The following is a 14,692-nucleotide window of genomic DNA, read 5'->3' on the forward strand; positions in this document are numbered from 1 at the left end:
TTTCTCGAATAAAAGAAATGAGAGACTGTTAGCCCCACTCCCCATGCCTTAGAGTTTCCTTTCCACTGTCCATGCCAAGAGGCAGCCTCTGGCCACCTGGGGACAGGCCTGTGGGACTCTAGGCTGAGCAGGTGGCATGGTGACAAATGCCATGGCAACCTGCCTTCTCTCTGGGGCCTAGAGGAGAGAAAGGACCTGAGAAGGCACAGGGTACACACTGAGGCTTGTGAAGTAGGATCCCTGGCCTGGTGGCTCCCTTGGGGCTTCTGCCCTCCCATGAGGGACCTATCTGTGAGGTCCTGTCCCAGCAGGGGAAATGTTACTTCCACCTCTGTCCCAAAAGAGTGGCTGGTTCTGGTTGATCTCAGGAGATTGTCAGCTGCATCCAGGTACAGAACCACTCTCTTCCCAGCTCAGCCAGGAAGGAAGGAAGGAAGGAAGGAAGGAAGGAAGGAAGGAAGGAAGGAAGGAAGGAAGGAAGGAAGGGGGATGCGTGGGATTGCCAAGCAAGGTAGTAACAGGGCCAGAGGGAAAAAAGGCTTCATTGTCGAAGGCCACACACAGCTCCAACCAAGGCTGGCATCTTGCCTGCCTCCTAGGACCTATCCCAAATCTCTACCTGCACTTTCCTGGCTCCTAGCAACACACACCAAGCTGGCTCTATGAAGAGAGGCCTGTCCTGAGATATGAGTCCTGTCTTGGCCAGCAAGTCATCCTAGAGGCCTGACCACCTCCTTGCAGCCTCCCAAAAACCAGGAGAGGAAGAAATGAGGATAGAATGGCCAGTGGGGCCAGGCTGGGTGGGTTAGAAGCCAGAGTCTGACCTTTGATCCCAGACCTCAATGAGATAGAAAAACCTGTTGAGAGTAATGGGCTTAGGCACATAAAAACACTCAGTAGGGTTACCTGAGCACAAAGGAATCAATCAGTGACATAATCCTTGAAGCTCCTGCCCCCTCATGAGGAAAGACCATCATGCCTGCCAACTCCTATTCCAGGTTCTTCTGTGGCCAGGAAGATTCAACTACTTGTGGCTATGGGCAAATTTGGAGGGACACTGCTGGCTCGTACTCCAACCTGCCCTGTGGTTCCTATTCTGGGGACTAGCCCTATGTCCACTGGCTCTGTTCAGGAACCTGGGGCATGATAGGTAGGAAGTAATGCCAGGCCGGGTGAAGGCTCAGGTAACGGGCGTGGTGCCAACAGCTCCTGCAGCCCAGCACCCAACACCTCTCGGAAGACAATGCTGGCAGTGTCCAGCCCTGTGGGGAACAGGCCGTGTTCTGTGTCACAGCCAGGAAACAGGCCATCTGAGCAGTGCCTTTGTCTGCTCAGGAGGCAGCCCTGCCACCAGCCAGAAAGACCAGGCTCCTGGGAGGTGCTGATGTGGGAAAAGGGTGGTCCTGGGCCAGGGATTCCAGGGTTTGGGCCCCAACCCCTCAGTTCTTGATGCTGGTCAGACTAGCACACCTCAGGAGCAACCTGGGCAAGTCCCTTCTCTCAGTAGCTCTAATTCCTCATCTATAAAAGGGGACTAATCACAATACTTCCTCATAGGATTATTAGGAGGAGTCAGTGGCAGAATGTACGTAATATGAGTGGCATGAGCTCTATCATGGTGTATGGCTGGGTAAATGCTTCTCTCCCAGCATGGAGGTGGGGGCACAGTCCAGAGCACAACACCCTCAGCCGTCTCCTGTAACCCAGCCTACTGTCCGCAGTCCCTGCTCTAAATGTGGAAGGAGGGAATGTGGTTATCTGTAGCTGCCTCATGACTAGCACGCTGGCTGCAAAGAGCTCAAGCCTGAGCATTGGACTCTAAGGAGCTTTGTGCTGGTGCCCTGTGTGCCCTCTTCTCCACACAGCCTCAATTCAGTCCAGCATAAGGCCTTTTCCCTCCAATACCCCTAAGAGCCACCCTTGCAGTTCAGGCCCTGACCCAGAGCCACTGGGTCTGTGTCCACCTACCCACTTACCAAGAGTTTCTCCCAGCATGGACTCTTGCTACTGGGCCACCCACTAGGATCCCCAGTAGCAGGTAGGGAGGACTTCTGCTCCTGTCAGCCCCACCCCTCTCCCGCATTAAGCCTCATCTGCATGTTCCTGGAATATGAGGAAGTCAGCATGTACATTTGCACAGATGGGGATGTGTTGCATGGGGGACCAGGCATGAGCATGGGAGGACTGGCTGCATGTCCTGCATTGTGGGCATGTTCACAGCAACAGGTGCTGCACATTTTGGAATATCAGGACATGGTACTATTTCGTGTTCATATATATCCATATGTCTTTCTACATGTTGCTGGTATGTTGGTCTGTCTTGTCTCCCCTATAGACAGAAAGTCCTGAACCACAAGCCAACTGGGAAGGTGATGGTTGACAAGAACAGCCCGGCCTAATTTAGGGTTCCTGATTCAGCCCCAGGAACCTTCCAACCTACAGACCCTGCCTAGGAGGGAGGACTGAACAGCAGGGAGGCAGGGGTCTGAGTGTCAGGGACCTGGGAGAACCAGGCTGGCTCACAGAGTAGAAGACTTGGAACTGCGCTGGGGAACAGGAGGCCCTGCTCCTGCTGTCCTCGTGATCTCTGGCAAGACCTGCACCCTCTCTGGGGCATATTCACTCATCCGGAGGACACCGGGTTGGATTGATGATTTCTCACTGCCCCTGAGGCTTTGATGATTGATTGTGACTTTAAATCAGGTGGTGGGAGGCTGTGCACCAGTCCCATTAAATTCACTGGTAGAGGTGGCTGTGGCCTGAGCCTGGTGCTGGGGTATTCTGCCGAAGGGTGAGAGGAGAAGCTATGCCTGGCAGTGGCCCCAGCGAGAGAATGACGTGGCCCGGCCCAGCACTCCCTGCTGGCCCCCCAACCCGCCCTCTTTCCTCAGCCCCGGGGACACCGTCCATCCCGCCCCTAACTCGGACCCGCAGCCTCATGGCCATGTCCCTGCCAGGGAGCAGACGGGCCTCTGCTGGATCCCGCAGGTGAGTCTTCGCTTGCCCTGAAGGTCTGTAGCAGGGAGTGGGAGGTGTCCTCTGTCTCCCCCTACCACTGACTTACATTGGGCCTTCCAGAAAATTATATCCCATTTTCCCATCTTTAAAATGGGCTGGAAAACCCTGGCCTCATCCATTTAAGCCCTTAAATGACATATGGATGTAAAAGTTACCTGAAGACTCAAATCACTGGATTCCTACCAGTCCCAGCCCCATGGACACCACTGTTGGGTGGAAGGATGCAGCCATCCACTCCAGTCCACTCAGCCTCCCCTGATTTTCACCCCAAGAACTGTTCCTTCCATCCCCACTCCTGTATACCCTACTCTTCTTCCCTCAGTCTATGAGGGAACAATCTCCTGGGTTTGAGGGACCCTGGAAATTGGGGACCTTTGGGAAGGGAAAAGGGGGCCCCATCCTTGCCCTGCAGCCTTGTCTAGTGCCTGCTCTTTTCCCTGGGAAACCAGGAAGATCAACCTCCTTCTGGTTTTCCATCTTGATTTGCGCTGTCTGTTCTGTCACCCCTGTCTGTGCATCCCCCTCTCCCTGCTGCTTGTCTCCCTGCTGGTGACCCTGAAGTGGGGGCGCTTTGAGCCACAGTGGCCTCGCAGTGTTCGCTCAGTGCCCACAGCTACCCCCCAGCCAGAATGAGCAGCTGCCTCTTCTCCCCGCCTCCAGGCGCACCTCTCCACCCGTGAGCATGCGGGATGCCTATGGCACCTCTTCCCTCAGCAGCAGCAGCAATTCAGGCTCCTGCAAGGGCAGCGACAGCAGCCCCACACCCAGGTAATCCGCCCTATCACCAGTCTCACAGCTGGCCGGGAATCAGGGCTCTGGGGGGGAGGTGTCCAGCGTGTTATTCTGACTATCCCCAGTTCCAGCACTCTGACTGACTGGCTGTGTGACCTCGAGCAAGTCACTGCCACCCTCTAAACTTCAGTTCCAGTCTATAAAATGGACAAAATACCCACTACACAGAAGCAAATACAGTGGCTTAACCAAACCAGGGTGATGCTTTTAGAATGAGGAATGAGAGATAACCTGCTCCCTGAAGCATCACAGGGTCTCTCTTCTTGTGCCACCATCATTGGAAAGCAGCTTTTGTCATCGTTACAAAATGGCTCCTGTACTGCCAAGAAGGAAGAAGATAGAACGGGTCAAAACTGCCTATGTCACTGACTGGAACTGGGTTATTAGACTAAATAGATACAGGGTAGTTAATAAAGAGTGCTCCCCACACAAACACACACAAAGTCAGGATTCTGTTTTGGGGAAAAGACAAGGTAAGAATGTTTTCCAGCTTGCTCTTCTCAGAGGACACTTTGAAGTGGCAGAGATGACTGGTTCGGGACATGAGATGTATTAGAAACACAACATGTGCTAAGTTTGATCTCAGGTATCACGGACTTGAAAAGCAAGATCAGATTGCATAGGCAAATGAAGGGAACTGTGGGTTCTAGAAGACCAGGAAGTAAGAGCTGGAATGGTAGCTCTGTGCAGTTAAAATACAAGTGTGCAGTAGAAAAGTATGGGGGCAGGCGTAGCTTTGGATCCAGCCACTTCCTGTCTCTGAATCTTCATTCCCTTGTCCGTAAAATAGAACTAAAAACCCAGAGGCTACAATGAGTTGGTCTCTGCAGATCAAATATACTAGATGCTAAGTAACCTCTGTTACTGGGGCTTTAGTCTGTGCTCTTTAGTCTTAAGGGATGTGAGCAAAGAAGACCAGGGAACACCCAATTGTTGCCCCCATAGCCGGAACACCTCTTGAGAAGGCTTGTCCTATCCCTTCCTTGGGGAAGATGTCATTTTTACACAGTGAGGTCCAGAAATTTGCAAGCAATATTTCTGAGTTTCTACTGATAGGTGACATGATGGGTAACAGGTATGTACAAGACCATACCCGGGCTTTGTACCTCCCTCCACGACAGGGCCTGGGGACAGGAGTGATGTGTTAACTTAATGTAGAAAAGTATAAATCACTGAAAACTTCAATACTTTCTCACTAGTAACAAATCTTCATGAGGTATCTCGTAACTGTAACCCCTGGAGCCGCAATCCCACCCCCACTGCCTCTGAGGAAGGTCCTCTTGCCTACCATGAGAGTGACTGTCTCCAGATAATGATGATGGGACCTCTGTTAGGACCTCCCTGCAAACAGTCAGACAGTCAGAGGTCTAAGTAGCTGAGAGACATGCATTGCAGTATGTTTTACTTCTCAGTCATAGATAGATAGACAGACAAACATATAGAGACATATATATATATATATATATATGTACACACACATATCTGTGTATTATAAATTTTATGTATATATATAATTTTATATATATAATTATATATATATATATATATATATAATTTTTTGGAAGATAGTACTAGATAGTACTAGATAGTACTAGATAGTACTAGATAGATTGACTAAAAATATGTGTTAAATGTTTTTGGGAAAAATCCCCATAAAAACACATGAAAAAAGTTAAAAGTTACTTCCCTCTAATCTTTGATTCTACTGGTTTAATCTTGGTTCTGTCACTGCCATCACCACCTCACCCCGGTAAGGGACAGACTACTTTTTACTCATTGCAGAACTCTGAGCAAAGCCCTTGCGGGGTTGGCGGAGCTACAGGATGAGTATATGGGGCCTTAGCACTGTCCACATAGCTTGCTTCTTTTTTGAAAAGATATTTCTTAGATCAAATGGGGCAACCCCAAGCTCCTGCCCCTTGCAAAGCAAGGCTATGTGTGTCTTGGCTTGAGTTGAACTTGGGGACCATGAGGTAAGCTAAAGTAAGAGAATATCATTTCTCTTTCCAATCCTGCCACCACGTTCTCTTCAACAGTTCACAATCTACAAGTACTTTTTCCTCCGTAAAGATTAGAGAGTTTATATGAAATCATAAGTTTCTTCCAGGTTGGCTGTGTCAGCAACTGGGCCTCACAAAGGCCTGTCTTTGCAGTCTTGAACTGTATCTGCCCCTCCCTGGAGCAGATGACAGCAGGCCTGAGTCTTTAGTTGGGTAGGAATGTGCCCAGGATTTTAGCTGAGCTTTAAGACATTTCTTTAAAAACAGAAGAACCAGCAGCCAGGAAGTCGTGGGTGGATCTCACAGTCTGTTGTAGAGTCAGGGTATTTTCCTTCCCTGGAAAGTTTTGGCTCACTCTCACCACTGGCCTGCTTGCCCTCGGAGTAGAGGTTCCTCCCTGGTACCCTTTAGGAGCCAATGTGCTGCACACATGCCACACAAGCCCACACCAGGTGTGGAGCTGGGCACACCCAGCCTGCTGCACCACAGGGGACTGCTGACTGCTCATACCAGACCGAGCAGGTGTTCATGCAGTCACACACATGTCCAGGGAATGAATGTGTGACGTGCAGGGACTGCTGCCCTGACACATGAGATTACCCATGAGGGTAGCAGGTAGAGGGCAAAGTTTCACAGGCACTGTGTGTAAACACATGTGTGCATAGTATACACAGACCAGGAATCCACACACTCAGATGTGCACTCCCAGTAAGTATGTGCACAGTTAATGCACACCTACATGCACATGAGGGTGGGCAAGAGGAGTGTGCGTTTCATGTGGCGTGTATGCTAGGACAGCTGTGCTAGCATACAGCTGTGCCTGTACATGTAAGTCTGCCTTCCCAGCTCCATCCCTGAGCTCTCAGATCTGGAGAGGAAAGCCCCCACCATGTCTCCTCTATAGGGTGAGTTCTTGTCTTCCTTGCTTACCCAAAATCTTCTTTTCCGTCCCAAGTCTCCAACCCTGTACTCATTCTCTGGGTTCAAGTCTACAAGCCTGGATTCTGGATGCCCTCTAATTCTGTGGGCTTAGACCAGCAGCCTTCTGCAAGACGGAGGCTTCCCCACTCCCAACGGTGCTGTGAGGACAATGCAGATGGTGGCAGTAAGTGCTCACAGGTGCCTGGCTCATGTGCACCTTGTGATGGGTGTTATCACCCCTCATCAGAGGAGCCCTGCAACTCCATCCTGGTCTCCTCTCAGAAGAGCTTCACTAAAGCTCACCTTCCAGCAGGATGGTGTCCTTGTGGCCACCCGACCCTCTTTCAGGATGTTTGGCTTGGAGCCATCTGGTGGCCATAGACTAGGTATAGTAGGGTGAGGACCCATTTCTCTGGAGGCAGCGCCTGTGCATTTCCTGCCCCTTCCTCTCCCACCCCCATGATGGGCATCCACTTGCAGGCGTTCCATGAAGTACACGCTGTGCAGTGACAACCACGGCATCAAGCCACCCACCCCAGAGCAGTACCTGACCCCACTGCAGCAGAAGGAGGTATGCATCCGGCACCTGAAGGCACGACTAAAGGATACACAGGACCGGCTCCAGGACCGGTGAGCAGGCAACTAGTACAGCCATGGGGTTACCCACCAGCTCCATACCCAGAGGGACTAGGACCTTAGGATGGCCCTGGAAGGAAGGAGTGAATGGGGCTTCCCACCATTCACTTGCTTTTTCCTTCCCAGCAATGGCTTGTCCAAACTCACTGAACACACACCCATCCAACTCTTCTTGACTGCTCCAGGTGTCTGCGCAGGCAAGGTGGGGCACAGTTTGCCTGCAAGGGGCTATCCCCTCAATTCAGGCTCCCACCTATGCACATGAGGGTGGGCAAGGAGAGCATGTATCAGAAAGGAAATGGTGCAAAGAGAGCTTCGCCTGCACACCAGCTATGCTTGCACACCCAGGGCTCCACAGAGGAAAGCCCCCCACTCCACCCTATGTCTCTTCAGCTATGAGATGGTTTCTTATCCTCCACATCTAGGTGGAGCCCACCCCTCTGCCCCTGCAAGCTGTTGCTGTCTCTGTCTATGAATTTGTCTCTTTTGGACAATTCATGATATAATATTTGCAGCCATGTCTTTCTTGACCACAGCCCTGCCTATTAGACAGTCCAGTTTGGATGTCTTGTGGTTTGGAAGTATAGGAGTTTAGGGCAGCATTTTGTTAGCCTCTTTGTCTTAGAACTAGGAATTCTATCTTTATTTCCTGTTGTCTTCCCAATGATGCCTGGAATCTGTTTGATCTTTTTCTCTAATATTTTCAGGGGGATATAGCCATCTCCCATCTTTCTTTCCAGATTAACCCTGCTGCTAAAAGCAGACTACCTCCCCTGCATGGTTTGGCCAGGATGCCTTGTGGTGGTCATATTCACATCTCAGTCTAGGTCACTCTGTGACTCTTGCAGAAGCCTGTGGCCATGATACACCTCCATGTTCTCCACACCCTCTGTATTATTTCTACCCTTAGCAGCCTACTTTCTGCTCCTTAAAGATGGCATGTGTTGTGATGCCTCCTTGCATTTGTATGCAGTATCACCGTCACCTGATGTGCCCTTCCCCTATCTTACTTCTTTAGCAACCTCATCTTTCAAGACCCAGTTTTCATTCAATGCCGTGCAATCCACTGAGGCATGGACAAGGCTGGGAACCCACTGTACTGTGAGGCTTGGCGGGCACCAAAGAGAGGAGGAAGGATCAGCCAAGCTAAGAATGCCTAGTACCTTCTTCCAAACTCATTTCTCCTCCTAGGGTAAGGTGTGAGGAGTAGGGAGAGAGGCCAGGAGGGTTACCCTGCAGGGAACCCCATGCTGAGGCAGGAAGAGTGATGAACAAGCATCCCCTCACCATATCTACTAGCACATCTGCGTTGCCACTGTAAGCAATTCGGGCTTACTGTCTCCACTGGATTGCTTAGTCCTTTGTGTGTTAGGCTCCTTGCCAGAGGATGTTGTGGTGACTGTTATAAGGTACTGAGACCCCTCAACCCCAGTCCCTTCAGCAAAATGTGGAATGAGATTCCTGGGCCCAGTTCCTGAATAGAATTTCTAATCTGACTTTGTAAAGTCCATCTTGCTTTATCTGGGACAGTCACTGTGCTGAGCCCATAATCTCCACAGTGATGACCATGCTATTTGTAGACCTTTTCCTTTGAGCCTGGGGCTCCGGCTGAGCAGCTGCATGGTGGAGGAAGAGTCCAGGGAGGAGATTAAACCTGGTGAATGATTTTATTACTCTTTTGCTTCTTTCAGTCAATCTCTGTTCATCTTGCCCTGGTTTTGCCTCTAGACTCAATGGCATGATTTTCAAGCTTGCCTGACTCCCCTATGAATCCACCTGTAATTCAGAGATTTGGAAAATCTTGAGCATTTCTTGACAAGGTACATCCAGTGGTCACATTTGCCTGATGCTTGCCCCTTCTGCTGCTTACCTCGTCCATCTTTCAGCCTCCCTCTTTACAATAGACACAAAGAAGAAACTTCTAACATGAATTCAGGAGAGCCACCCTCTTCTCCTTACCCTCCTCCAGTTCATCTACCACTTCTCATGCCATCCACATGATGTAAACTTATCAACTTCACCCACCAACACCGAAGGTGGTTATCCTCTCATGCCACCGCTATCTCCCCTAGGGTGTCTGGCCACATCTCCATCCATTTAAAATATTCATGCCTGGCTTTGGAAGAGGACCACATTCCTTTCAACAGAGCAGAGATTTTCTGTCTAGTTACTTTTGATTTATATTAAGATTTTATTAGATTTTCATAGCAGTAGCCTTATAAAAATCTTTTTTCATCTGTTCTCCAGATGATAGATTAAAAGTCATCTACAATTTAGCCTCAAGGGTAGAAACAGGTAATGTCTTGACTGACATTTCTTCTCCCTCTCAGGAGGAGGCCTGCCCTGCCTTCACCCTTGACCCTGTCCCCAGGAACCCTCACTGCTCCCTGTGGGGTGGAAAAAAAGGCAATAGACATCAAGTCCCTTCTTTTTGCTTCTAGCTCTGAGACACTGCAGTGCAGGGACCCCTCTCCTTGGTGATAACTGCCCCTCATTGCCTCCCTGTGGTGATGGTGATAGGCCAGGCAGGCAGTGAGGGAGTGCTCCTCTGCATGCAGGGACACAGAGATTGATGACCTGAAGATGCAGCTGTCACGTATGCAGGAGGATTGGATCGAGGAGGAATGCCACCGAGTGGAGGCACAGCTAGCCTTGAAGGAAGCCCGCAAGGAGATCAAACAGCTCAAGCAGGTCATCGACACTGTCAAAAACAATCTGATTGACAAAGACAAGGGGCTGCAGAAATACTTTGTGGACATCAACATCCAGAACAAGAAGCTGGAGACGTTGCTGCACAGCATGGAGGTGGCCCAGAATGGCACTGCCAAGGAGGAGAGTACTGGGGAGTCAGCCGGTGGTTCCCCTGCCCGCTCCCTCACCCGCAGCTCCACCTACACCAAGCTGAGTGACCCGGCTGTCTGTGGTGACCGCCAGCCTGGTGATCCTCCCAGCACCACTGCGGAAGATGGAGCTGATAGTGGTTTCGTGGCTGCTGATGATACACTGAGCCGGACGGACGCTCTGGAGGCCAGCAGCCTGCTGTCATCGGGGGTGGACTGTGGCCCTGAGGAGGCCTCACTGCACAGCTCCTTCAGCCTTGGTGCCCGCTTCCCTGCCAGTAACACTTATGAAAAGCTGCTATGTGCCACAGAAGCTGGTGTGCAGGCCAGCTGCATGCAGGAGCGGGCCATCCAGACAGACTTTGTGCAGTACCAGCCTGACCTGGACACTATCCTGGAGAGAGTGACCCAGGCCCATGTCTGTGGGACCATCCCTGGGGACAGGCACCCAGAGTCAGATTCCCAGTCCCCAGGGCCCAGAGACCCCAACTCAGCAGTGGTGGTGACAATGGGTGATGAGCTCGAGGTCCCGGAGCCCATCACTCACGGGCCCACTGCATACCGGCCTGGAGCCAACCCCAACCCTGGCCCATCAGTGAGTGTGGTGTGCCCCTTGGAGGAGGAGGAGGAGGTAGCTACAGCTGCAGCTACAGCTGAGAAGGAGCCCAAGAGCTACTGGAGTCGCCACTACATCGTGGATCTGCTGGCTGTGGTGGTGCCAGCTGTGCCCACAGTGGCCTGGCTCTGCCGCTCCCAGCGTCGCCAGGGTCAGCCCATCTACAATATCAGCTCCCTGCTGCGGGGCTGCTGTACTGTGGCCTTGCACTCCATCCGCAGGATCAGCTGCCGCTCGCTAGGCCACTCAGGGCCCAGTTCTTCGGGCAGCAGCTCCCAGCTCTGATGGGGCCACCCCATCCGGGCAGCGCTCTGGAAGCCTGACCACTGATTGTAGGGACGCTGTCTTCCCCTTCCCATACTCCCACAGGCATCATCTTATTTATTTAGTTTTGGGTTCAGGACCATTTTTTCTCCCTGGATATTAACAGTGTCTGGCTGAGAGCAGGGACTGGGAAAGGCATCCCAAAACTTCCCAAGAGAGAAAGTAAGGGAGACCCAGGCAGGGAAGTGCACTGATTGGACAAACTTCTGAGGCCCCCAACCCAGCCCCTCTGTACACCCAGCCCTTAGATGGGGTGGGCCCTGCTCAGGAAGTCTCTGGCTGGGTTACCTGGGGACCTCCCCTCCCTGGTCCATCCTGTCCAGTGTCCCTCCCACTCCATGTCTTCTCTCCCAAGCCGGCCTGCCCTCCAGACTTCTGAGACAGTATTATCTCCTCAGATGGAGGTAGCTGTGGCCAAAGTGCAGAAAACTGACCCAAGCACTTTGAGCAGCATCTGGAATCCCTGGGCCTGGGCTGAAGCTGCTGCTCCCCACTCAGGATTCAGAAGCACTGTCAAGCCCACAGTGGGAAGAACAACATGCTAGGCATGAAAGGCTGATGGTAGAATGAGCACTGTGTCTGTCTGTCTTCCCAGTTCCTCCCCATGATCCATTTTCCTCTTGGCTTTTGGGTGTGTCAGATTGTTCTTCCTTGAGAGAGAGCCAAGCTATGACCAGCTAGGTGCTGTGGAAGGCAGACTCATTCAAACCATGACACTCATTGGGAAATACGCCAGCATAGAGGAGGCAGAGTTGGGAGCTCCAGGGGCCATGAACCTTCTGCAATGAGGCCATCTCATTGACCATTCAGAGGCATGGCTGGACTCAGGATTCCTTGGCTGCTCTGAGAAGCCACGGGCCATGGCTGCCCTTGGAATTTGCCTGCCATCACTCAAGGGGCCTCCAGTCCAACTTCTGCCTTCCACTGTGGTCATTTCAGGGCTTGGTTCTCCCCCATCCCAAGAACCCTGGAAAGTGCTTGCTTGCTTTCTGGGACGAGGGTCCCTAAATATACCTGCCTGCCTTTGGGCAGATAATTCTGGTGGGATGACTCAGGATGGGGTATGGAAGCCATAACATTTGTTCAGGCCAAAGCAAGGTGCCCTGTGATTTGTTTCCCAGGCAGGGGTGTAGCAGGGCAGGAGGAGCCCTGTGGCCACCTGCTCCCAGCCCAAACCAGGTTACCCTGGGAAGGTTTACTGTTCCTCGACTTCCCTGGGACCACATCTGAATCCCCCAGCAAAGCTGCTGATATTTTATTACCATTATTAGTTTACAAAGTAAAGTCCTTCCTCTTCCTCCATGGAGTTACACTCATCTAGGCATCCCATACACTCATCAGAGGTTAGATCCCACACTGGGGGAGTTGGTGGGACGGTACGTCTCACATATCCTTCTGGCCTAGCGGCCACTCTGGTTCTCTACCAAGATCACTTTCCCTCTGATGCTCCAACGGCCACTGCCTGATTGGTAGGGTCTGCGTCTGCCCTTCCACTCTGTGCCCTCCCCCTGGGGGCACTTGCATGCACTGGGGGTGGGCGACCAGCCCAGCCATCTGGGCCAGAGCCCCCTTTACTACACGCTTCGTGCCTCCAAAGCTCCCTGCCTCAGCCAGGGCCTCAGACCAGCCCTCCTTTGTGGATCATTCCTGCCCCTGCTGAACTAAACTTGAGTGCCTGGGGCCTGGCTGCAGGTGCCCCACAGGACACTGGGGTCATGCAGTGGAGTAGGCAGGGGATCAAAGCAACCCAAAGCCAAGCCAGGACTGGCCACAGACCCAGCCTCCTGTGCCATGTGCTCATGGAACTGTGTAGCATCTCCTTAGAAACAAAGCTTTGCTGAGAAAATAAATGTATGAACTGTATTTGACAACAAAATCTATATATTTTTCACCACTGGAATTTAGTCAAGCTTTGCAACCCTTTTGCTCCTGTCTGTGTCTTGCTATCTGTGGCCTTCCTATCATGTCCTGGTTTCGGTGGGTGTGGACAGGGCTGGGTTTATCCACTCTATCTCTGCTGCTGGAGAAGCCACTTGTAAGGGCTGAGCCATGGATGGACCCAAAGCCACTGGGGGAGGTGAGGGAGGCCTGACTGCCACCCTCCACTTCTGCTGTGGGCCTAGCTCTGCCTCTGTGGATCACAGAGGCCTGAACCTATAGCACTGAGGGGCCTCTTTTTTGTGGGTTCTGATAGGGCCATCAGTGGGCCTTCTTTCTTGCCAGTGGAGGAAGCAGCTCACCATCAGGCCTAAGGCAGCCCCTGGGCTGGTGGCCCTGGCCCAGTTTCTGAGCACACATGCTCAGTACCGCATCTATGCAAAGGGCCAGCACTGCCTGTGCTGCCCCCGTGTGGACATGCAGTGGGCTGCTGGCTTGACTCCAGGCCTGGCTACTTGGGCACAGAAGCACCTGAGAGGGCAAGGCTGGGCACAGCCAGTGCCTCCTGGAGAGTGCTCTGACTCTGCAGCTCCCCTTTCCTGCTTCCTGCAACCCTTCCCTCCTGCCCTCTGCTTCTGGAACAGAAATCTTCAGGGTGTCTGCTCCAGCCTCCAGTCACACCGAATTAGGCCTTGAGGAATAGTGTCCCCAGGAAACCACCTTCTGGAACTGCTGGTCCCTTTGGAGCCCAGTGGTTAGAAGCAGCTGTTTCTTAGTTCTGGGGCCAGGACCAGAGCAGTGCCACTGTCCCTCTGGTCCATCCCCAGGCAGGACTTGGGAGCTGGGCCTGGGCTTCTGCAGACAGCTGGCCTTGAGCAGAGTTCATGACCAATGTATCCTGAGAGGATAACTTAGCTTTTCACTGAACACTCTTCCCACTTGTCACTAGCACAGGGATATCTGACAGCATTTTGGGGTAGGGGGCAGATCACAAGGTTTCAGGGCAGTGACCTCTGCTGGGGGCCTCTGCCCAGTGAACTCATAACTCCTTTTCTGAACTAGGGAACACTGCAAATGGGCCACAGTGCACTCTCATATTTGTCCATCCCCTTGACCAAGAATTCAGGGGATGTGGGAAAGAGGGAGGTGGGGAGGGGTCTTGACTCTCGTCTCCTTGTCCTTTTGTTCAGACAGAGTTGTACCTGCAGCACACAGCTCTGAATTAAAGCATGAACACACCATGAGATCCTTGGCCTGGTTTCTTTGTCCTGTGTCACTTTTCTAAGAGGGTTGGTGGGATCACACCATCTCCCCTACCTTGTACAGAGGGCAGTAGAGCATGTGCTGATTTGACCCCAGCAGGCCCTGCTGAGTCTGACTGGGCACCACTGCCCATGCAGGTCAGGAAGAGGGTAGACAGCCACCTCCCTTTGATGCCAGGTGTCAGACCCTGCTGGACATTGTAAAGATACTACATTTCTCCCCAACACCTGTGAAGTGGCTTCACACTCCATTAAACAGATGCAGAACCACACATGGCTCCTTAGTGAGGAGTTCCAAAGCCAGTGCTTATGGCCCCAGTTCCACTCATCCCTGCATCAGAGTGTCAGGCAGCCCGGGTGAAGGCTGAACCAAGTCTCTGAGGCCACATGTAGAAAGGGCCCTGG

General features: G+C 52.1%; 1 protein-coding gene across 5 annotated transcripts in view; it reads left to right on the plus strand.

Annotated features, from left to right (window-relative positions):
- The window catches only part of Snph (syntaphilin), a 40,464-nt gene extending 26,195 nt beyond the window's left edge, over nucleotides 1-14,269 (plus strand). Inside the window, exons 3-7 of one of the 5 annotated variants that reach the window (XM_063248581.1) lie at nucleotides 1,558-1,585; nucleotides 2,336-2,988; nucleotides 3,679-3,786; nucleotides 7,212-7,361; nucleotides 9,926-14,269. In XM_063248581.1, the coding sequence (XP_063104651.1) occupies nucleotides 2,807-2,988; nucleotides 3,679-3,786; nucleotides 7,212-7,361; nucleotides 9,926-11,108 (1,623 nt within the window). In that variant the 5' untranslated portion in view covers nucleotides 1,558-1,585; nucleotides 2,336-2,806 and the 3' untranslated portion in view covers nucleotides 11,109-14,269. Of the gene's footprint in view, nucleotides 1-1,557; nucleotides 1,586-2,335; nucleotides 2,989-3,579; nucleotides 3,787-7,211; nucleotides 7,362-9,925 lie in introns of all 5 variants that reach the window. The other 4 variants (XM_003476352.5, XM_005006567.4, XM_063248583.1 and 1 more) reach the window with 4 other exon arrangements.
- Nucleotides 14,270-14,692: the final 423 nt, after the last annotated feature.

This window comes from Cavia porcellus, unplaced genomic scaffold (genome assembly GCF_034190915.1).
Source record: "Cavia porcellus strain 051 isolate PalLab524CR breed Dunkin Hartley unplaced genomic scaffold, mCavPor4.1 scaffold_5, whole genome shotgun sequence".
In the NCBI taxonomy this organism is placed as follows: Eukaryota; Metazoa; Chordata; class Mammalia; order Rodentia; family Caviidae; genus Cavia; species Cavia porcellus.